The sequence below is a fragment of the Laccaria bicolor genome, genomic scaffold, assembly GCF_000143565.1.
Source record: "Laccaria bicolor S238N-H82 LACBIscaffold_28 genomic scaffold, whole genome shotgun sequence".
Lineage (NCBI taxonomy): Eukaryota > Fungi > Basidiomycota > Agaricomycetes > Agaricales > Hydnangiaceae > Laccaria > Laccaria bicolor.
The window spans coordinates 22,574-44,598 of NW_001889899.1; the positions used below are offsets into that span (position 1 = coordinate 22,574).

Here is a 22,025-nt window from a genome sequence, read left to right on the forward strand (position 1 = left end):
ACGTCGCACAACATGTTGAGAATAAGCCGCATTATCGCTCTCTTGGCCCTTTCTGCAGTTGCAGTAGCAAGCCCACTCTCAGCCCCAGGAAAGTCTAGCCACTTTGTCCCTCTATGCTAAGAAAACTATTTGTCCTGACCGCACATTGATACATCATAGACCGGCCCATTGAAGTTCTCAGTGGACGAAATGCCACCATGTTCTTACGTGCAAATTCGGAGAGCTCTCCGATCAAGAATGTAAAGTTTTTGTGACTTTCATTGAAGCTAACTTCTCAAGGTATTTTTGTAACCGTGGTAGCGGTTCTTTCTGCGGACGCTAATTTTTTTTCCTTCGCGTCAGATTTTATAACGCCCTGATACAGACAAAGGACTTAGTCTCTCGTAGACAGACCACGATACAAGTGAATTTTGTGGATTTGTACGGTTCACGTGTATTGAAATTTGAAAGGACTCGTGTAACAGCATCCATCGTATGTCCAGTTCTAGGGGCATCTCGTGTTATCATTTTTTTCTCGATCTTTGGCCTGAGAATATCTCGTTCCCCGACGTTCAGTCAAAGAAACTCGGCGAAACATGAAAGGATCGTAACTTGAATGTGAGAAATATTTAAACGTGCCTTGAAGAGCCTTATCTTCATAAAAGGAGTTATGCCCAGAAGTGAGGCGCGACTGTGTGGCGGAATTTCAACTCCAAAAAATTCCGCAAAGACGCTATTACGTTCTCGGCATAAACTGAGATAAATGAGAGGCGTTTTGTTGTCATGACTTTTATTTTACGCAATCGATGGGGCAACGTGAACAATAATCAATAGTCATTTAAATCGTTTGATACTGGTAAAGGAATGCTCCTACAGAGAATCAGCGTTTCAGCCCCCGTAAATCGGGAAATAATAACTGACCCCAAGTCTCGTTCTGATTAGACCATACTTCAATTCCACAATCGGGGGTTTCAGGAGCACAGGACATTTCGTATGCTAGAAAATCGCCTGATTTGCAAGGGAAAGAATCCATCTGCACCTCTCCTCCAACCTTGGCGTCAAGAATCCCCAAGTCGCGTATGCAAGTGGGCCGATTATTCCATGTAAGAGTCCGTTCATCCAGGGGACGTTTAGCGTCCAGTTCGCACACATCAAGGCGTACGGTGTCCGCAACGTCCTTGAGGGAGTAAGGATGTGGAAGCGCATCTCCACGGGAAGGTAAGCGGATGGCGAGACTGCAGCGCTCCATGCCATAATCCATCACACCGAATTGCAATATGCTGTGTACCTGGCGTGGAATCATCAAATGTCCTATTTACTGCCGTTAAGAAAATGCATACCGCACTCGAGACCTGAAGTTGACGATCGGGTGGAGAAACATATCCAAAGTCCGTCAGCCATCGATGAACGTCGAAAGGCATCACCAGGTCTGGTTCTACCCAGCTGACGTGTGCTGCAAGACGAGGGAGGTTAACGATCCTGTCGTATTTCGAGGGCCGTGCTTCCTCGGATGAGGAAAGCTCATTGAGGCCGATGTAAGGATTTCGGAATTCCAGCTCATCTTCCGACGGCCTATGAAAAAGGAGCATGCGGGCGATATAAAGATAGGCCACAAAATCCAGAAAGAAAAATGTGATCAGGCCTGCGACGATAGCCAGCGAGACTTTACGGGGCTGACGTCCTGGCTGTTTCTCAACTTGATAGCAGAGGAATGAGCCCTCTGATACTGGATAATTTGACCTGGGCCACTTACCGAATGGGTCCTCATCATACTCACCGTCTAGAAGCGTAACTTGAGATTCTTCTCGGCGGTATGAAAGAGATTCTTTTTGGCGGTATGAAGGCCACGCAACAATTGCAACCATTGCAAATGACGATTGAAAAGCAACCGACTTTCAACGGCGGAATGGGTTGAACGACGGGTCTTGAGAACTTCACGTTGGGTCTTGAAGCCTCATGCTCCACAGTTGAGCGAATTAGGCGAATCATTACATTGGTGAGAAGAATTCTAGATTGAGGTTGCGTGATGCTCATCTTCGCATCACAAGAGGGAAGATACGATGATGTCGGGGTCAGCATCACGTCGACACAGAAGGGTCCAAGGAGTTCAGGCGGTGGTAGAAGTTGAAGAAGGTTGATCGATGTAAAAGAAATGTTCGACCTGTGATTACAACGAATCACCTCACTGGCAGACGCATCTGCGTGGTTGGTGAGGTGTTCAAGATTGTGCTACCCAATTTTGTAGTTGAAGTGCTTTCATGAGAGCCTAAAGGTTCGTTGGCGAGATATGATTGACCTTGTGATTACAATTAGGGAGACCCACAACCACCTCTGACGTCAAAATTGCACTACTTGGTCTTTAACTCGAAGACATGCAGCGGCCAGTCGCCCCACGGCGAGGGTATGGTCTTGGATCCTTTTAGTATAAACCCAAGCCGGGTATAGACAGGAATCTAGAGGGTCGCAGAATGTAGCAACTTGATTTTGACAAGGAAAGATGACAACGTACGTTATCATCATTTGTTGTAGACAGAGCAAGCGTGTCGCCATTTCTCTTTGCCTGCCGCGTTGAAAACACCACAATCAGACGCATCAGATGCCTGATAGATAGAAGCATGCCTTGTCTATGACCGGAGCCAAAAGGGCCCTTGCCACACCTTTGCGTTGGTATTCGGTTCTGACCATGAGCTGATGGCACCACCAAGAATCAAGTTTCGTCTAAGCGATAGCATCAGACACGAGTCAAGCGGTTCAAAAGCGGCCATCGTCAATACCGTTGGGCTTAGAGCACTCGTTACAAATCCTGGAAACTCGGCCAAATACTGGAACAGAGTAATGAGCCAATTGCGCTATCAAATCAGCTGACTGATGCTCACAGTCGTCGCATAATACTGTTTCCCAATCTCGGGGAGTGAGTTCATGAAATCAGTAAAGCCCAAGCTGCGTTGCTCAGGGCTACGGGTATGTGAATCGGATGAATCGGTCAAAATCAGTTGATAACGTACGTGCTGAAGAGCTCCTGGCCGGGCGGCATCCATAAAGAAAACCCAATCACCTCTCCCGTCTTGTCGGTTGCCGTATAGAACTCCCCTGAATGAACACAAGCGCGGAGCGTGCAGCGCACCATTGGGTCCATCAATGCTGGGTCTGCCCCTGAAAGGCTAATAGCGGCCACGTCTAAGGTAACAAATGGTGCAGACGTCGGTGAAGGTCCATCCGGGTGGACCATGTCTTAAAACGTACTTGTCTCCATGAGTGCCACACAAATGGCGACGGATGCATTTACCTCATCCTCTGCACAACCGCCACTCGTCAACTCGACAAGATGTATATGAGTAGGGGCTCACCCGTAGGTTTCTCGACGCGCTGCACGGAGACCGGGGATGACATGACGTGGTGCACGTTCGAGACGACTGAATGATGGCTAACTACTATTGTGAGCAACCACCCCACACGAAGGTAAAAGCACCTTGGTCACGATGCTCCAGTGATACAATCAGAATCCATGTAAGCATCGGAAAGTTCTGATAGAATGGATCTCCATCGGCCAAAGGTAACCCGACGAACTAGTTTGTGACTTCTAATTGTTTGGATCAATTCTCCGTAATTCCTGAAATCGAGCATTAGCTCTGGCAATCGGTCGCATTAAGACAGAGCGGCAAAGAAACAAGTAATCCATCGCGATGCCCGCCAGAAAGAAACGGGCGTTGAGCGCCATTCACATCCGCCTCATCGCCCTCGCATTACTGACTGTAGCTTGCTTGTACCTGACCCGGACCCTCATCGAACTCGCACAAGATGTCAAAGCACTTCTTGACATGCAAGACAGAAAGAAGTATATCAGCAAGCCCCTTGAAACATATTGTGCGCCCTAATCTCTTCTGTCCAGCCGGTATTGAATCTGCTTTACGCCGTGCCGCAGCTTTCGTTGGCACAGACCACCCCAAGCGCCTGCCCGTATCCGAAAAGCTCGTGAAAATGACAGTGGAAGAAAGCGCACACTACGGCATCACCGATCCCGAAGCTGAAGAGGAGTGGCTCTGGACTGGTACCACTGGGGATGGCCATGTTCGCATCGGAGAGGAGAAGCGCATGTTCGCGGTGGCGATGTTTCACCAGCTTCATTGTCTACGCCGAATTCGGAGTACCCTTGTCGAAGGGTGGGGCAACATCCCGGAGGGACGGAAGAGGCATATACTCCACTTCTTCAACTACTTGAGGCAGTGGACACTATGCAATGCAGATGTGACCTTGGAGAAGGGAGACTTTGCGAAGAGGAATTTTACAACGGAGAGAAGGGGGGCGACGCACACGTGCATTGATTGGGTGCCTGCATATGAGTACATGACGGAGAAGTGGTTTGAGTGGGAGGAATTCAAGAGAGTGAATAATATACCTGAGCATGACGATGTTACTAAGTAGATGAGCTGAGGGTATGAAGGCGGTTGAGTCCCAGTTCGTGTTAGCCATGTAAAGGCAGACTTACCAAGATACAACTAGAAGTATATGCATAAAGTCTTGACGGCAACTTGACGGAGCGAGAAAGGCTTGGTACGGATACAATAGTTGCGAGCTGGACAACGTGCGCATTGTTGCTTCTACCGACGTCGCTGGTCATGATCTCACATGAACTTCCACCCTCAATTCAATATCGTCGATTGCATTTTAAAAGCAGCTCTATCTACACCTGATGAAGCTCAATCGCACCTCAATAAGAAAAGACGAATCGCGTACATGACCAACCACGACGACATCCCAATTAGCTTGAGCTTAATCCCATCCCCAACCCACTCAAAGCAACATCCCCTCCCCATCAAACGCGACGCTGTCATATCACCTACACCAACCAACGGAATCATGCCCAACCGCCACGTCCTCACTCCACCTCCCCCGCGTCCGAAAACCCAGTCCCCACATGCGGATACCCAGCTCCCGTGTCCAAGGTACTCAACCCCCGCCTCCACATCGTATACGCTCCCAAGATCCGTCACCCTCCGCGACTGCCTTGAACACCCGTACCTTCTTGACCAGAAGAAACATTAGAGTCCTGCATGGGGAACTATAGTTGAGCAATCACCGCAGCTTGCGTCCTTGGTATTCTTTGGGCGTTGAGACGGTGTCGAAGAAGATGATGTCAAGGTCGAGGAGGCGAGATAAGGGGCGGGATAGTGTGTTCTTGGGTTTGGGCACTGCGGGATTTAGTCTTCGTGTTTCTAAGGTTGTGAGATCGTTTTGTTTTCGCGTCCACTGTCTGAAGATAACGAGGCACCCAAACCCAGAGCCTCAACGTAGTACAGTCCTGCGAGAAGGGCGGAGGTGCGTGAGCTGTAATTAGCCACGTTAGTTGACTAGGGAATGATGACGCTGAGGTGCATTTCCTCAAGGCGAGCATTCGACATCAATCGTATGTAGCATCCCACCCCGCGGACGCATAAGGTGTAAGAGGGCAGGTTTGATTGATTTTGGGGTAAGTACCTGGCGTGAAGGGAGGAAGGGACAAAAGAGGAAGAGGGTGAGAAGAAAGGGAAGAGGTTGGGGAGAGAAAGAGGGCGATGAAAAAAGGGGGAGTGTGGGCGTCAAAAGGAGAAGGGAGAGATGGAAGATGAGGAAGGGGGCATAGGACAGATGAAAGGGAGAAGTGCAGAGGTTGGGGAGGCGTATGCAGGAGGAAATTGGGGGGAGAGTGGGAGGGCGAGGGAAGGGGAAGGTGGAGGAGAAAGAAGGGAAGGCGAAGGGAAAGCGTCCAGGCTGAACTTCGGTGGGAATGGGAGTCTTAAGTTCAGTGTGTGTGGGAGTTTGAATTATTTCGGCACGCAAAGGTTCAAAAGGAGGGGGCCTGGAAGAGATGGGGTCAACATGGGAGGGAGAAGTGGCCATGCCTCTCCGGACGCGTCTTGTATCCAGTAACGACTGTGTGCGGAGAGGGTGAACTCTCAAGTGGACTTGGGGTGTCTTCTCCCTGTCCACCTGAAACTTCAGCGCACTGCGTCCACATCCATATCCTGCCCGAATGGTTCTGCATATCGTACACGAGGGACTCATTCGCGCTGCTCTACGAGGAGGCAGGGCGAAACGTGGCACTGCAGTTCACGCATTGGCTTCTTGCTTTCGGGTGTATTTGGTAGGGGTCATTCCTCAACTACAGAATCGCTTCTCTACGTTGTAGAGGCCCTGCCGAGGGCGTGTTTACACCGAGAGGCAAGAGCCCATTCAGCGGAATGGGGTGCCGGCAGGGGGGCGCGTGGGTGTGTAGTGTTACTACTTAGTCCTAGGCAGACACCAGAAAACCCACTGCCAGCTGTACGTGGTTGGTCCTAACGCGTTGGTGGATAGGCCGAAAGATAGGCTTGTTCCATAGTGGTACGCTGTATTGACATTTAGGTCAATCAATTTCTGTGTGTGTGGCATCGTCAGCGTTTTACGAGGTGAATGTGGAAAGAAGTGGAAGAATGAGGAACCACGGAGCGTTGGTTGAAAAACTGAAAGAGATAGAAAAAGAAACGCACCAGGTTTCTAGTCTCCATAATCCAACCTCTCTTGCACCGTTGACACTGGTACCGCCAGCAAACGGATCCGTTGTTCCGTACTAAATAGGAATTGTTGTCGCCCAGTTCTTGATTCTTAGAGTCACGACGCAAGCACTACGCACAATAGATTTGACGTTGCTGTTGGTTTGGTGTTGATGGTTATGTAAACTTATGAGCAAGTTATGAGTAGACTCGGAGCGGAATGATGGCCAGGAAAGCGCACGGGCCATTCCGAAACTCTTCAAGAAATATGATGGCCATCCTTGGGCAAATCACAAAAGTAAGAGGCTTGTACAACCTTCTCGATACATGCGGAACTAAAGGATATATTGTGTAGACGAAACAATTATACAGGCCGCCCTATTTGTTGAAACTTTGCGACCGACATCAAACCGCTGCTCCTCCTTCGCTCCCCTCAAGATCCTCCACCGTAGGCATCACAATACTGAAATTCACGGCGTCATTGACCTGCTTTGTACAGGAAACGAAGTTCTTATGCTATTCAAGGCCACATGCTATCAATCAACACAGGTACCAACCATGGCCACAGTCTCTGTCGAAAGTTTTCTCCTTCATAACCTCCGTTGGAGCCAGATCCTCCTACATGGCCTCTGTCATACCCGGACCCACCACGGCCCCTCCGCAGCGTAAGACACGGCTTCCCCAATACCTTAGGAGCCAAGAGTCGCCTCCAGATCCCCATTCTCCAAAGGAGGCCACCGCGCTGCCACAAGGCATTCGTTTAGGCACGGTTGACGCGACGGTGGCCGTTGCTTATACTCGAGTCACCGCCACTTGTGGCAGTACTACGGAGAGTCTCCGCAGAGGGAAGTCAAGGTCAAAGCAAGGTCAAAGCAAGGTCAAAGCATGTGGTCAGAAAACGGCGTACATTCTAAATCTCCACGCCGCTTTGCTTGGTCCTTGTCGTTGGTTTCTACTTCGGTGGACACAGATTTTCAGGGGCTAGAGTCCACCACGTTGTTGTTCTCGAGTTTAAAACCGAAACGCTGTTCAGGCCTTTTCACATCAAGCTTCCCTGCATCTCAGCTACCCATTCGACCGCGCTGGTATTCCCCATAGCTATCATGGGTATGGACGATACTAGACCCGTAAAGAAGTGAGTTGTTTATGATCAACCAAGTTGTTGGGCACGCGCTGACAGCACGCAGGTTCAAAAACTCAGAAACGCCTCTGGAAGAAGAACGGGTAAAACTAGAAGCGAAAGTCATAGAGCTCGACGATCTTATCAAGGCACACCTTGACTGTATGGCTGACCTAACGAACCGAAGCGTGTTGGTCAAGCGCCAGTTGAATGCCCAAGTAGCGTTCGCCCGTCTTCCAATCGAGGTCGTAACAATCATCTTCCACCTCGCTTGCAGCGCGGATTATGAGCCTTTTTCTCCGCTGCGCATTGGGAGCATCTGTCACCACTGGCGCACCATAGCTTGGTCTGCATCTGAACTCTGGAGCTCCGTTACGGTGGGCTTGGAAGTCTCAAGGGAGGCTACGAAAAAGCAGGAAGACCTCCTCAGTGGTTGGCTATTGCGGGCAAGGAAACGACCATTGTCCATCACTATCGCAATTCGCGAAGAACACGACCCGCGGTGGGATGATCCCCCAGCTGATAACTCGGTCCTCTCTTTGTTGCTTGCGCACTCCGGACAATGGCGCTCTGCTGATATCGACATTCCAAGCACATTGTTGCACCTTCTGCCCGACTGGCTTAACGCGCCTATTCTTGCACGTCTCACGCTTAGATGCGATCTCGAAAGTTACTCAGACTCTCCAGTAATTGTGCATGCACCTCGGCTTCATTCGCTCATTCTGGTTGGTTTATATCAAATGCAGCCAGCGACGCTTCCCTGGGACCAGGTGAGAACCCTTCATATCGAAGGATATGGCATGCAGGACTTCCTGGACACTCTCAAGCGATGCTCAAGCCTTGTGAATCTCGTGCTGAACGAGCAAGACTGTATAGAACACGAGCCTACTACTACACCGCTTACGGTCGTCAAGCTCGACAGCCTTAAATCGCTTCATGTCAATGCTCTCGACGAAAACTGTTTGATGTTGGACAGGCTATCTACACCCCACCTCGAGGACTTGGACGTGTTTTTCCCTGAGATCAGCCAAGGTTCTTTCAAGTCCTTCCGTACCCTCGTCTTCCGCTCGAGCTGTGCGGAAACTATAACGCGCTTCTCCTTCATCGGCTACATATTCTCGGAGGAAGAAATGGTGTCGTTTCTTTTGGGATTACCATGTCTTTCCGAGCTGGTTCTGTACAACTCCAAGCACGCCCCTCCGTTCTCCACAACATTCATTGATGCGCTACATTCACGCGACTCGGAGAGTTTCCTTCTGCCAAACCTCAAGCGCATCCACTACACCGGCCCAATCACGCTCGATAGTGATAAATTATTGGCTATGCTCGATGCAAGATATACCAATGCCAGTAAAGTTGCTAAACTCGAAGCGGTCTCAATCCACAGCTACGATCAAGTTGTCAAGAAAATTTCGGACTTACCCCATGTGCGGATGTTGCGGGCACAAGGACTGGTGGTGGATGTTGAGTAGCCTGACACAGATCTCGAATTGAGTTGTCAGTGCGTATCCCTTGGACCCTTTGACCCTTTGAATGAATCTACACGAGACCTCTTACATATGGCACTGGTGAAATGTAACAATGACTATGCACATGCCACATACCCTAGAAGGTTATGCTTCGGCTCTGAGAGTGTCTCAATTTTCAGGAATATTATGGATAACTTGAATGGCAATCCCACATGGTCCTGCAAGAATTCCAGCTGTGATACAAGCCGAAATCAGCTAATTTCAAAATCAGCTGAAGGTAACAACCCACCAGTTGCGAATCATACAAACCAAGGTTCACGATCCACCCAAATTAAATATAAACTTATCAATATAATAAAGGAATGACTATGGTTAACCGATAAGGAACAAACGAGCAATACAAGTAAGTATGAATAATGAATGAGGTCACATACACGACCAAAACGACATCCACCCCCCACATCAAATCCATCCATCCTTACCCTCTCTTATCCAACCACGTCAAAATTAAGATCAACCAAACATCCTCTCCCCCCTCAAATGCGACACCGTGATCTCCCCAACCCCAACCAACGGCAACGTACCCTTATCCACCAGCCCATCCGCACTCATTCCCCCCTCCTCCTCTCCATCCAAATACGTAAAATCCCGATCTTCATCACCCATCATCCACACCTTGGCGACCACCTTGAAAATCCTCGTCTCCTTCTTGACGAACAGACGCGTGGGGATAGGGATCCATATTTTGAGGAACCACCCACGGCTACTACGTTCTGGGTGTTCTTTCGACGAGGTGGATGTGGGTTCGGGGATGATGTCAAGGTCAAGGTCGATCCCTAGTGCTTGGGCTAGTGAGTTCCTGGTTTTATGCTTGGTCTTGTTGTTGGTCTTCAGGTCGTCTTTCTTCTTCGCGTCCGTAGGCGGGTAACTAGACGCCCGAACCCACCTCCCCTCAACTGTGATGCTGTCCTCCGGAACCTTGGGCGGACAATCCTTACTGGTCGGACCAATCTCCGCGCCCATGAATTGGGTGTGATATGACGCGTTGGGGTCGTGCGCGCTGCTGGAGGTGGGAACGATGACGTTGCATTGGATGTCCATGAGGCTGACGTCCGGCATCGATAGAGGAGTGGCATCCCAGCGAGCAGGGTCCTTTGGGGTGAGGTGTAAGATGGCCGGGCAGGCGATGCATACGCTGTTTGGCTCAAGGGTAAGTCATTGGTCGGAGAAATAAGTGAAGAAAGAGGGAAAGATGGGAAGGAACAGACTGAAGAAACGTGAAAGGTAAAGCTGAAGAGAGGCGTAAGAAGAAAGCGAGGAAAACGAAAGACGAGGGAGCGGAGGAGAGTCAGAAAATGAAAGAAGCAAAAGGAAGAGGGTGCTGCGTCCTCCATCTTCCTCGGTAGAGAGGCAAAGGTGAAAAAGGTGGAGGGGAGCGTGTGGGGGGAAGAAGGAGCATAAGAAAGAAGCAAAGGAGCCAAGTAGGAAAGATGACGGTAAGGAAGAGAAGAGGAGGGATGAAGAGATTGAGAAAGAAATGGTAGGGGACAACGAACAGCGAGGGGAGAGGAGGAGATAAGCCGACAAGGGAAAAGAAGGAGGAAGAGAAAGAAAAGGTGGAAGGGGGAAGCGAAGGAAAGAGCTAAAAGCCAGAGGAATATGCGCGAAGAAGGGTAAATTTGTGATGAGAGAGGTGAAGGAAAGATGTGGAAGCGCAAGAGAACAGAAGGAAAGAGTAGGCGAAAGGAAGGGATGAAGACGCGCAAGAGCAGAGGGGGGAGGAAAGAGTGGGAGCGCAGGAAAGAGCGCAAGCGGAGGGAAAGGGAGAGGAGGGAAAGAATTTATCAAGGGAGCGAAAGAAAAGAGGACGCCTCGGAAGCGTGAAAAAAGGAGGAAACAGAAAAGACGGCGCAAAGGAAAGGAAAAGTGCAAAAGACGCAGGAAACACGTAAATTGGGTCGAAAGTAACGATAACCAAGAGGCTATTCGCAATGAGTCAAAACAGTCACAAGTCGAAACCAAAGCCTCGAAGCCTCACAAAGCAAGAAAGAAAAAAAAAAAACACGCACTCATCCCTCATATCCCAAACCTCACAATGCGGCTGCGGGAACGTCATCTTGAGGACACAATCCGCCGCTCCGAGGTGTACGCAGCCCCATTTATCGATTTTGGCACTTGATTTTTGAAGGGGCTGTTTCGTTTGGTCTTGAGCTTGGGGGTTGGTTCCTTGGTCTTTGGAGGTTTTCGTGGACTTGGTGCGTATGTGCTTCTGGGCTTGAGAAGACCTGGAAGTGTTGGGACATAACGCGACCAACGGTTTCCCTTTTGTCTTTGCGTCGATGGAGGGAAAGGAGATGGAGGGTGTTTTTGGTTTGGTGTTGGTGCTGGAGCGTTTTTTTGTTCCTTTTATTGTTGAGAGGGAGGTAGAAGTCGACGTTGGTGTTGGTGGAGGAGGCGCAGGGGCGTTCCGAACGTTATTGGTGAGAGCATCCCGAGCACTCGATTGGGGAGGAGGATCAGCGGCGCGCAGAGGCGGACTGTCAGGCGGACTAGGTATAGAGGGTATCGCGTCCATATCCATATCCATGTCCATCTGGAGCTTCAACAACTCCGCGTCCATGTCCATGTCCTCCTCGCCGCGCGGGCCATCCACGGGTTCCACCACCGGCTGATGGGCGACGATGGGGACAGTTTGTGCCGCCGCGCCGAGGTTGGCAAGCTTTGGTTTCTTCAATATCGACTTGCGCGGCTGTGGTGGGGTAGTTGTGGTCGATTTGGCCGTAGATGTGGGAATGGGTATGGGTATCTTGCTCCCCACAGATGATGACTGGGGAAGTGGCTTGGGCAGAGTGAGCGCAACGAGTGGCTTCCCCACCCCAAGGCCGACGATGCCCTTAATAGTACTAGTAGGACGCACACGAATAGTCTCAACGGACGTAGTCGAACTCGTCCGTTGTCTTTGTACGCGCCCCGTGGTTCTATCGCGCTCCTCAGCATTAGCATCGTGTGCGATAATGTTGGTCTCGTCCAACGCGCGTTTTCGGCGGGAGGTGAGAGCCTGGCCTGCAGGGTGGGGATGGGGCATCTTGTGTCGGTGAATGGGGTGGGATGTAAAGATGTAAAATGAGAGTGAGTGAGTGGCTACCCGAGGCTAGTAGCGAGAAAAGAGTAAGATGATGATGATAAGAAACAAAGAAGAGCGCTCGAAATCAACTCACTTCATAAATGTTTATGATACGCGTGGTTCTTTTGGGCCATTGTACGTGATTGCAAATTCAGGGTCGCTCCCTATCTTTCTTGCGCACGGGCCCATTGACGTCCTCCCCCCTCAACGATGTAAACACTCTGTGCGAGCCCACGGTGGGCTACCAGTCTGAAGCCTATGCGGCGTCACGAAAACTACAAGGAAACGACCAGGAAGCGCGAGGTCGAATTGAATTTCGGGGGTGGAAACAGTTGATTTCGACCGTGGCGTACTACCACGATGCCCGCTGCATTCGCCCGTGCCAAGTCATGCGGCTTATTCTTCCGCGTTCTCACTGCTCTGTTTGCGGTCCTGGTCCGCCGGCGTCCCTTGCCCATGCTCCAATCTACGGCGACAGGAAGATTTTGGAATCATCCGGCACCAAACGTTCTGAGCCTACCGGACACAATTATCAGCGAACTTCTTGCACGGAGCGCGTTTGGCGAGGACGGGGGACGCATTGTCGCTGGGTCGACGTCGATGTCGAGGGTACTAGGTGAGCTGACTGTCGTATAAAGGAGATAAAAATAGCTGACTCCGTCATTTTCAGGTCTGTGCACTCCGAAACCGCTCATCATCTTCCTCGGGTCCGTCCTGCTACCTCCTCTATCTCCTTCAAACTCAGGCTTGGAACTGACTTCGATCCATCTCATAATCACCCGCATTTGTATTGAGAGCTTGAAATTTACGATACACTATACACCGCCCCCTTTCCTCCGGCACTTTCTCTGCAGACTGTGCGTTTGGTTTGCAACTCAATTCGGATCCTTGCCTCCATTGAGTCTGGCTTAGCAAACCAGTACTAATCGCTTTAATTAATTTGTCTGATTAGAAACGGGAAAAAAAAAATCGAAGATGCCAGCTAGTTATGACTTATCAGAGCCACGGTTGTGAGTAAAAATTGAACAGCTGCATCTCTGGAAGGGTATGCTTATTCAGGAATGACTCAGGCTAGATCTGTGATAGGTAAGGGAGAACCGAGTGCATGTGTCCAGTGCTGCATCGATGCTCACCGTGATAATGATGGAGAAGTATTCTTGAATGGCCAGTGTTACGTGAACCAAGGTACGACTTCACATAATATCGATGTCTCTCTACGAGAGACTAGGCCAGTGTAGCTCTGAGATGTACAGCTGACGCCGGGCTTCTTCAAAAAGGAAAGAGTATACTCCAAACCTGTCCCCAACGAGATCGAAAGGTGCACACGGCGAGACCAAGGACAAGCAAGGCGCAGATGACTTCAAGGACCCATGCAAGATACCACCGCGCAACACTTACACATGTATCTTCAAAGTTCAGACGGATCGCTAATCCTCAGTGCTAGTGAGGACGCGCTTGAATAAGTACGTTCAAATTAAATTCGATGATCATTGACTGAAAGCCAAGGGTTCCTCTGAGGGCTTGTCACTTCTCGTCGTAGCTTCCAGAAGTTTTGGTCCGACAACTTCGATCTCGTCGCAGAAGTCTGGTTTTGCTGCAGTGGTATCTGACCTGGTGAAAAAATTGTGCGGGGATTTTGCAATTGGCATCCATGTAGGATGGTGCCAGCCTGTGAATTGAAAAAGCTACTCGAGAGCGGGCGGTGAAGTAGCTTCAAAATAGTTAGAGGGCGAGACTTCGCGAGAGCTCCTCTCCGAAAGGACTTTCAAAAAATGGTTGTTTTTATCCGCATCGAGGGTTGATAGTACAAGGTTGATACTGATGCTGTCTTGGATGTTGTGGGTGCCAGCCCATAAGCTTTGAAATTGTTCATATCCCTCGAAGTGGTTGGCAAGAGCACGTTCAGCACTGTTTTCAGGAAGAAAGCACAACTTCAGAAGAAGGCACATAGAAACCTGCACGTGTGCACAGCCAAAGTGTTTCGGGAAAAGCAGTCCAACACAGCTGCTGAGCGACAATCTGAGCCAGTTCGCTTCAAGAAGGGGGTTCGCGATTGCTAGAGTATGATGAAAAAAGAAAAGAAAAGTTCGTCACGACAAGGATCAATTCCAAACCGTCCATCGTAAAAGTACACACAATTCTCGTTCTCAACAAGCACTTCAATACCAGACTAGCCTACTTCATATCCCTACCACCTCAGAACCCCTCCAATACAGCTCTAGGCGGGTACGCAACAGCACCAACGCTATCCCCCTTCTGCAACGCAACACTAAATGAAGGAAACGCAGCAAACGGATCATGCGGAGACGGCGAAGCAATGTAACTCCTCTTCATCTGTGTCCCATTGAACGCCGTCTTCCTTCCCGGACTCAACATCCCCTCAGGCCTCAGCTGGGGAGACCACAAAGCCCCGTCTTTACCACCAAACATCAAGCTCACCCGTGCTGGGAGATGGGATAACGCACTCATTGGGACGTCTAATGCAGACGCGGAGGAAGGGTACTCCAGGGCTGTCACCATCACTTCGTCCTCGTCTGCTGATTCTAGCGTCATGCTCTGCCAGAACGCGTTACTGAGCTCCTCCGAATCTTGTGTGGGCGCCAGATCCAGCGGTGCAGGTCTCCGAGCTGACGGTATGGGGACGACGAAGGATTGGTTAAGAGGAGATGGAATGGGCGTGAACGGCGCCGCGGCACGACGTTGTTTGCTAGGCATCTTCCTTTCCTCGTTGGACTGGGCACGTGTTCGTTGACCAATGACATCGACGTCTTTCGATGGCCAGGGGACGCCCTGCGGTGAGAGCGGTGCGGAGGGGTAAGGAGACCGCGGGTACGAAGACAGTGATTTCCCTAGATCCCTAGGTTGTCGGGAAGATACCGTTGCAAACGGTGCGAAGCGGATACTCTGGCCCGCCTCAGCCCTCGGTTTCGGAGACCTAGGATCCTCAAAACCCACAATCGCAGGTGACTGAGGAGCGGGGTTCAACAAGATGGACTTTGACGCCCTCCTCCGCGCACGACGGGCAGCGATGGTCGCTTTCGGTGGAGAGTTGAGCTTGAACGCCTCCATCGAAGGTGAGTATATCCTCGTGTGCCTCTTGGGCAGCTCAACGGGGTTCGGCGAGACGTTGATGGGGGCACGATCGTAACTGTTGGCAGAGTGCGCTGTGATGGTCCCATTGATGAGTGATGGGGACGGTGGGAAGCGGACGTGTGGGGAAGCGGCGAGGGGGGACAGGTGTACTGAGAAGCTCGCGGCGAAGGGGAGAGCGCCTGCTGAGGGCGAGAGGGGCAGGGCGGTCGGGCGCCTGAGAATGGACTTGCCCGGCTTGATGGTGCTGCTGCTCATGATGAAGGCGCGGGCGGCGGTGGGTGATGTCATTCCGAGTCTTAGGATTGATTGGGACATGATGGTTGTGGGTAGGTAGATGTTTGAAGGCAAGTTGGTACTAGAGGTTGTGTGGGGTGGAGGTTGGAGTTAGCCGTGTCTTGACCAGCAAGGCAAAGCAGAGGAACTATAGGCCATCGTAGAGGTTAGTAGGCATAATAAAAGGAGGAAATGGGCAAGACGCACTGTCGTAAGAGTCGTAAGGGATCGACCAGCGATGTACCACACGAACGGTGAGTGGGTGATACAGCGTTTCCCACCACCTGGTATATATACTGGGATCAAAGGAAGTTGCCATAGCGAGGCACAGGGTCCAATTACAAAAGTAACAAACCGGGGTTACATAGCCTTGGCATCAGTTTTGTCGGATCGATCGCAAGCACACAAGCTTGACTTCGTTCTTGATGGTCTGCGTCCGTCCATTCCTTCAATGAGTATAAGAAGACTTCAAAGACTGGGAAGAAGTCATAAAGGAGCTTAGCGATTGGCATTTTCTTCCAGCTTGTTTTCAAAAATATTCGATTTTCATATGGGCTGTGCCTGCAGCAGTGCGTCGTCTGAATCAATCCGGAAACGAGGCCCATTTGTAATAAATATTATTAGCTCGGTTGCCGGCTGGCTCAGTACCTACAGGATCCTGAATACTCAGTGCAGGATCAGCGTAATTGGAACATGTGGACATACCGACTTATCGCCACCCAAAGAAATTGCAAAGAACCAGCGCTCGCGGGTGTTCTAGGGTGAACCCCGCATCATTCCTATCTTCCATAGTGAACACAATAATCAGAAGACTTTTGAATAAGAGCATGTCTTGGACGGGGTATTATATTGTTCATGATTTTTCAACGTACGGAGACACCGAGGCTAGGGATGCAAAACGTCAAGAAGGACACTGGGCGGTATGGATGTGTCAGATGACGCCTATAGAATCCCTTCTTCCGGAATCTGTACAAGGCCGACTGTAAGTAGGCGTTTCAAAAGGGTCGGAAAAGCGGAAGTACATACAATAACGGGGTTTCACGGCGAATTTTAGTTCAGTCCTCGATTCTCTTGGTTGACCATTGGAGAATTTTCGGGTTAGCGTAGGATTGGCGGCAGTGTTCCTAGTCATCATGAGCACGATACACAGCATGGTGAATTTGAACTTGGAAGATCTCCTAATGGCGCGTGATGTCCGGTCGTAATAAATAGTTAGGCTTCCTCGAGGCTTTTTAGTCTGTTGCGGATGGGCGCTCATCAGCGTTCATCCGAGTCTGTTGATGAACTGCACCGGAAGTTGATGGGATCCGGGTCCACATCAGGAAAATGGATTTGGCCTGTAGTTTGGCCATATGCCCGCTACGTAGTTAGCGGGTCTTATCCTACGAGCCACCAAAGCTCTTGCGTGGGTAAGTTTAGCCATGTTTGCCCCCCGGTTCAACCCGTGTTCCTCCACCATGTCCTTTTGTTTCCAGCTCGACGGCTCTCCCGTTTCTGTTGAGCTTTCGTCTGGTCGATCCTATGTGTCTGTCGCTTGTTCGAACCGTTAGGGCTCGGTTTTCTTGCAAATCCAAGGCACACAGCAAAGCCACAATGACTAGGAGGCCACGAAATCAAGATTAAGCAGAAAAGTCAGACACCCCAGCACCCTCAAGCTTTCGCGTAAAGGTGTAAAGCCGCCGATGTTGGCACTTGACGAGGGTCCCATCAATCGGTCGTTCATTTAGAACGTGGCTGGCCCTCCAAGAAGCGGAAGTATGCTCACCTGGGGGAATTTTGAATCACTTGCTGAATGGGTTCAAAAGTGGAAAAAGTGAGTGAATCAAAAGCTTGAACATTCTGAACCAACCCCTCGCATTCTAATCTAGTGGTTTTTTTGTGATATTGAGTGAGTTTGTCGGACTGCCAACCTCTGTGCAGTGACACGCTTACAATGGTACTCAGGAGAAGGGGAAGTGTTACATCAACGATTAGTGGCGTGATGTGAGAGCATTGAGAAACAGCAACGGGCTTAGGGCAAGCTGAGGGGAAGCCTGTTCCTCTGCGGCTTCTCATTGGGTAGGCTTGATTCAAGTTGTCGGTCTCTTTCCCTTTTCTTCTTTTCCTTGCCTGCCGAGCGATGAGCAGCGTTATTCGATTTATGTATCATAACATCACTATAATTATAAACAGATTCAATGATGTGGCGGAGGTTGGGAGAACCTCTAATTTATGTGTCTACCGCTGCGAGGAGCTGGCCGAAGGCCGAGCGACGAGCAGCGTTATTCAATTTATGTAACATAAAACAAAACCAATAGTTTCGAGCGGTCGGCGACGAGCAGCCAATACCAAACAAGTAGATGGTCACTTTACAAAAAAATCCATTTCCTTCTCCAATGTGAAATGCTAGCGCTCCTTGTAGCCATCAGACAGTCACATAAATGAACTTTTTCTGTAACCCCCGCAAAGGCAAGTATTATTTGGATTGGTCAATGGAATTTAAGTACCTAATCGCGGTAGCGGGCTTTGCGCCTGAAGGCACGCTGCGGTGGTTATTTACATAGTCTTTGTAGGCTCTGTAGGTCAACATAGGTTCACAGTTACCTCTGTAGACCATGGTAAGTACAAAAGCTAATCTAAGCCTACAGTAGACTATCAAAATAAATCTCACCTTATCAAAAATCTGGAATGATAATGACATGATATCACAATGAACAAACATGTGAAGAAACTTATGATCATGATACATTATACATGATACAAGTTGCCCAGGGCCACAATTTATTAGTGATATTTCCTCACTGTGGTGATACTGTGCCATGGGTGTGAACAGTTTTTGTAAAAGTTGCTCGCCAGCACTGGTGGTACATATAGTGTAAACAGATGTCATTTAAAAATGCTTGAATAGACTAACTGTTATGTTGTATGTAACCTGTTCCATGAGGCTCTAAGTTCAATTTCCATAAGATGCAATATTTATATAGCAAGTTCCTAGCCCACGTATGACTCAAATTTCAAGCCTGATCACTACAGAAATTGAAACAGTTCATTCCCAGTCAAAACCCCGGTGGTCGAGGTCAGCTGAGATCTGCTCAAATAGGCAAAAGCCGATTTCAACAGATGTTCAGACTATAGCAGATGAGAATCTGTTCAAATCTGCTTGCATCATTTGTGTTCACAAACATTCCATAAACTCACCTGCTGAAATCGGTTGAGCTCTGATTAAATGTGCTGTAGATAATCATTGGATTGGATGATATCAGTTGTGGTATGATAGTTCAGTTGATAGGAAAATTCATTTTTAACATTCAATTTGGTACGGTACAAGCAGATCCCATTGTATGTGTACCTATACCTAGTGTTCGCAGGTCCGGTTCAGTCCGGTTTTTTGCCCCGAAAACAGGCAACCGTGGACCGCAACCGGTCTAGGACCGACTCAGATATTGAGGGAACCGAACCGAACCACCTAGGAGCGGTCTTTTGCAGTCCATGGACTGTGTTCAAACCGATTCAGACTGGTCTTTTTGCATAAAATTTATCATACCAAATAAACCATTTGTATCTCAATTATTATTACTCTAAAAAATAAACTGGTTATATTAATGAACACTTGACATAGTTATGACTGAAACCGAATTACATCTCATAAAGACTTGGGCAAAATGTAATGTGGCAACTGTAAATTATTTGATGCATACCATATATTGATAGATGGTGAGTATATTTTCATACTTAAAATGTCAATATCCGAAAATTGAATCAAGCAAAATGATGAAAGTTTGAGTGAGTTAGAATTAAAGCCATTCTGGTACAAGTTGCACAAACAAGTATTTGTGCCAAAATGAATTTGGTTATATCTTTCTCAGTTCTTAACCGTTTTTGATGAAACAAAAACCCAATTAAAGGTAATGAACGTGGTTACAAGGGTATGTAACGCACGTGACCGTTTAACCGGTCGCAACCGATTTAAACCGGTCTTTGAACTGTTTTAAAAGAATTTTGAAATGAGGCAACCAGCAACCAGACCAACCCCAAATTGGGGCAACTGCAACCGAAAAAAAGACCGGTCCATGGTCCGGTTCAGTCCGGTCCACCGGTTTTTTTCAGTCCTATGGACCGGACCTGTAAACACTACCTGAACCAGACTAGTGTTGGAACCCCAGCACCGTTGCATGCACCATGCAACATAAAGTGGTCCCCTGATTCCCTTCATGTCTTCTGAGCTTGATTCCTGTTCCCCCATCCTACGTTTACCCCCTGCTCCCTGTGTTCCTACTGTGGAAGAGCGAGTTCAGGTCGAAGGATGTTTGACTATGTAACATTGTTGCAAGTTGCAGTCTGAGAGCGTGAAGAACATGTCCACTGGTCTTGGTTCTCAATCAGCTTGAGCTCAACATTTGCAGGAATGAGATGCACCAAAAGTATTTGACCAAGTCGGTGGCCTCAGACAACTGGTGGATGCATGATCAGCTTGTTGGCCAGATGAAGGAGCGGACATTTGACTTAGCGGTAGGAGTAGGGGGAGATGGAATTAGCATGAGCTCAACATTTGCAAGGATGAGACACACCATAGTGTTTGACTAGTTCAGACAATTGTTGGACGCATAATCAGCTTTTCAGATTTCCTGGTGGCCAGATAAAGGAGCAGTCATTTGACTTAGCAAAAGAATTCTGGGGGCAGATGGAAGAGGGAATAATGTGAACAAGAAGCCTGAAATTTTCTTTTAAGTCTGTGATGGCGTGATGATTAGCATGGGAAATCTTACAGAGAGGATGTGTTGCATATGTCGTTGCACATGTGCACTTACTTGTACAAAGGGTTGTTGAAAGGAATACAATACAGACAGATATGAGTGGGTATGGTTGTAAGGTAGATCTATCTTTAGGTGTGGCATGCTTTGCCAAGAATTTGTGACCAATGTCAACTGATTTCAGCTGTTCAGATTGAATTGATTCACTTTCATCAGATTTCATTCAATTTGAACCAGCAGGGTTTTCACTTCATTGCATAGGTGGTGGTTACAGTGAGCGAGGTGAAGTTACCTTTTCTGTAGAAAAGGGGGGAGATACAGTACCTATGGCAACCTACCACAGGCCTACATAGGGTACTCACTGATCTATGTGACCTATATATCAGGGGGGAACCTATCAAGCTATAGTTCCTACATAGGCTACATAGACCTACATAGGTCTTGACCATTTTCCTGATGCAGTTTGATTCACTTTGAAGTCATACAGAGGATGAATGCGCGTTGTTCTTACTGGTTGATACTGACATTGGGGAATAGAAATTTGAGGTAGGAATTGAGAGGTTGTGATGCTGGTGTGGTAACTGGTCATGGTAGGTAGCAAGAAATTCAGCTGGGTTATCATGGTTGTGGGAGTATAAAAGGAAAGAAAAAGAGAAAAAGGAGGGATTTCTAGACTTCTTGGTATGCTTGCGATTGATAAAAATTTCAAAAAATGACCACAGCCTATCACTGGACACATGACAAGATAATTTGTCTTGGAATACTCTAAAAATATCTTTTGGAAGTTTCTATATGTTTTTAACATGTTTTATAAGTATTTAATCTTCATTTATTGAAAACAATCTTTGTAGATGTATTACATGTTTCTTACTAGAAAACAGAAAAAAAATAAGGAACTTTCAAAAGATATTTTTAGAGTATTTCAGTGCAGATTATCTTGTCATGTGTCCAGTGTATAATGATTGTTATATTACTTTTGCATAATACTTCTGAAGGTGAAAAATAAAACATGGGGACTTTTTAGCATTCTGACCCCCCAAAACAAATCCAAAACATCTTTCCTTTGCAATCCTTTCAACCACATGAACCACAGGCATTTGTGCACTGATCCTTCCTAATTATCCCTCCACATCCTTCTTTTTCACAGTTCCAACAATTCTTTCTCCACATTTTAGACCAACATCCTGTGTTGATTTTCTATTTTTCTGTTGGGTATCTAGTGTTTGTGTCTGTCCTAGTGCTTGAAAGTCTGGTCCAGTCCGGTTTTTTGGCCCAAAACAAAAAGACCAAGACCAAGACCAGTCCACACGATTCCTAAAACCTCAAAAGACCAGACCAGGACCAGAAAAGACCAAGACTGCAGTCTTTTTTGGTCTTTGGACCAGTCTTGGTCCAAACTGGTTACAACCAGTTCAAGACCAGTTTTTCGACTAAATATGCGATAACATTTGCAATAGTGAGTCAGTAGGTTTATTGAAATTCTTCGTAGCTTCTAATCGAGTGCAAGAACGTTAAATTACGTTGAGAATTGATGTACAGTTGAGTGCAAAAAGAATGAAGGTTGGTTCATTTTTCTGGTTCTTTCTAAGAATCTATTGTACCTCAAATGTATTTGTGTATTCTTTTACATTATGTAGTTGTGTTACACTTCCCTTGGTATGGACTAATTTCAGTGAAAGCTGGAGCCTTGAGAAGGTTTTTATTCTGGAGGCCATTTTTGGCATCTGA

The 22,025-nt window shown here is 48.2% G+C and overlaps 8 protein-coding genes across 8 annotated transcripts; 5 read left to right on the top strand and 3 right to left on the bottom strand.

The window, feature by feature from the left end:
* Positions 1–12: 12 nt before the first annotated feature.
* On the top strand, positions 13–254 carry LACBIDRAFT_304464 (uncharacterized protein; the record flags this gene model as incomplete). The annotated part of the gene is made up of 2 exons (XM_001884813.1): positions 13–97; positions 160–254. The coding sequence occupies 2 exons, from the start codon at positions 13–15 to the stop codon at positions 252–254; spliced, it is 180 nt and encodes a 59-aa protein (XP_001884848.1).
* A 563-nt stretch (positions 255–817) lies between these two features.
* Positions 818–3,369, bottom strand: LACBIDRAFT_330550 (uncharacterized protein; the record flags this gene model as incomplete). The annotated part of the gene is made up of 10 exons (XM_001884909.1): positions 818–849; positions 901–1,267; positions 1,320–1,551; positions 1,757–2,208; positions 2,489–2,539; positions 2,637–2,801; positions 2,856–2,934; positions 2,985–3,132; positions 3,223–3,273; positions 3,327–3,369. 10 exons carry the CDS (start codon positions 3,367–3,369, stop codon positions 818–820), a joined length of 1,620 nt encoding a protein of 539 aa, XP_001884944.1.
* A 408-nt stretch (positions 3,370–3,777) lies between these two features.
* On the top strand, positions 3,778–4,401 carry LACBIDRAFT_304467 (uncharacterized protein; the record flags this gene model as incomplete). Its single annotated transcript, XM_001884814.1, has 1 exon — positions 3,778–4,401. The coding sequence occupies one exon, from the start codon at positions 3,778–3,780 to the stop codon at positions 4,399–4,401; it is 624 nt and encodes a 207-aa protein (XP_001884849.1).
* Positions 4,402–7,591: 3,190 nt separating this feature from the next.
* On the top strand, positions 7,592–9,080 carry LACBIDRAFT_330552 (uncharacterized protein; the record flags this gene model as incomplete). The annotated part of the gene is made up of 2 exons (XM_001884815.1): positions 7,592–7,623; positions 7,676–9,080. The coding sequence occupies 2 exons, from the start codon at positions 7,592–7,594 to the stop codon at positions 9,078–9,080; spliced, it is 1,437 nt and encodes a 478-aa protein (XP_001884850.1).
* Positions 9,081–9,423: 343 nt separating this feature from the next.
* LACBIDRAFT_330553 (uncharacterized protein) lies at positions 9,424–12,162 on the bottom strand (the record flags this gene model as incomplete). The annotated part of the gene is made up of 3 exons (XM_001884910.1): positions 9,424–9,443; positions 9,662–10,272; positions 11,147–12,162. The coding sequence occupies 3 exons, from the start codon at positions 12,160–12,162 to the stop codon at positions 9,424–9,426; spliced, it is 1,647 nt and encodes a 548-aa protein (XP_001884945.1).
* A 399-nt stretch (positions 12,163–12,561) lies between these two features.
* On the top strand, positions 12,562–13,632 carry LACBIDRAFT_330554 (uncharacterized protein; the record flags this gene model as incomplete). Its single annotated transcript, XM_001884816.1, is given in 6 exon segments — positions 12,562–12,817; positions 12,872–13,058; positions 13,202–13,211; positions 13,231–13,246; positions 13,288–13,386; positions 13,520–13,632. The coding sequence occupies 6 exon segments, from the start codon at positions 12,562–12,564 to the stop codon at positions 13,630–13,632; spliced, it is 681 nt and encodes a 226-aa protein (XP_001884851.1).
* Positions 13,633–14,281: 649 nt separating this feature from the next.
* LACBIDRAFT_295051 (uncharacterized protein) lies at positions 14,282–15,830 on the bottom strand. Its single transcript, XM_001884911.1, has 2 exons — positions 15,775–15,830; positions 14,282–15,715 (listed from the first exon to the last, which is right to left on the bottom strand). The coding sequence occupies exon 2, from the start codon at positions 15,607–15,609 to the stop codon at positions 14,398–14,400; it is 1,212 nt and encodes a 403-aa protein (XP_001884946.1). The 5' UTR covers positions 15,610–15,715; positions 15,775–15,830; the 3' UTR covers positions 14,282–14,397.
* Positions 15,831–16,394: 564 nt separating this feature from the next.
* Positions 16,395–17,845, top strand: LACBIDRAFT_330556 (uncharacterized protein; the record flags this gene model as incomplete). Its single annotated transcript, XM_001884817.1, has 6 exons — positions 16,395–16,549; positions 16,804–16,906; positions 16,935–16,976; positions 17,295–17,380; positions 17,488–17,550; positions 17,740–17,845. 6 exons carry the CDS (start codon positions 16,395–16,397, stop codon positions 17,843–17,845), a joined length of 555 nt encoding a protein of 184 aa, XP_001884852.1.
* Between the last annotated feature and the right edge of the window lie 4,180 nt (positions 17,846–22,025).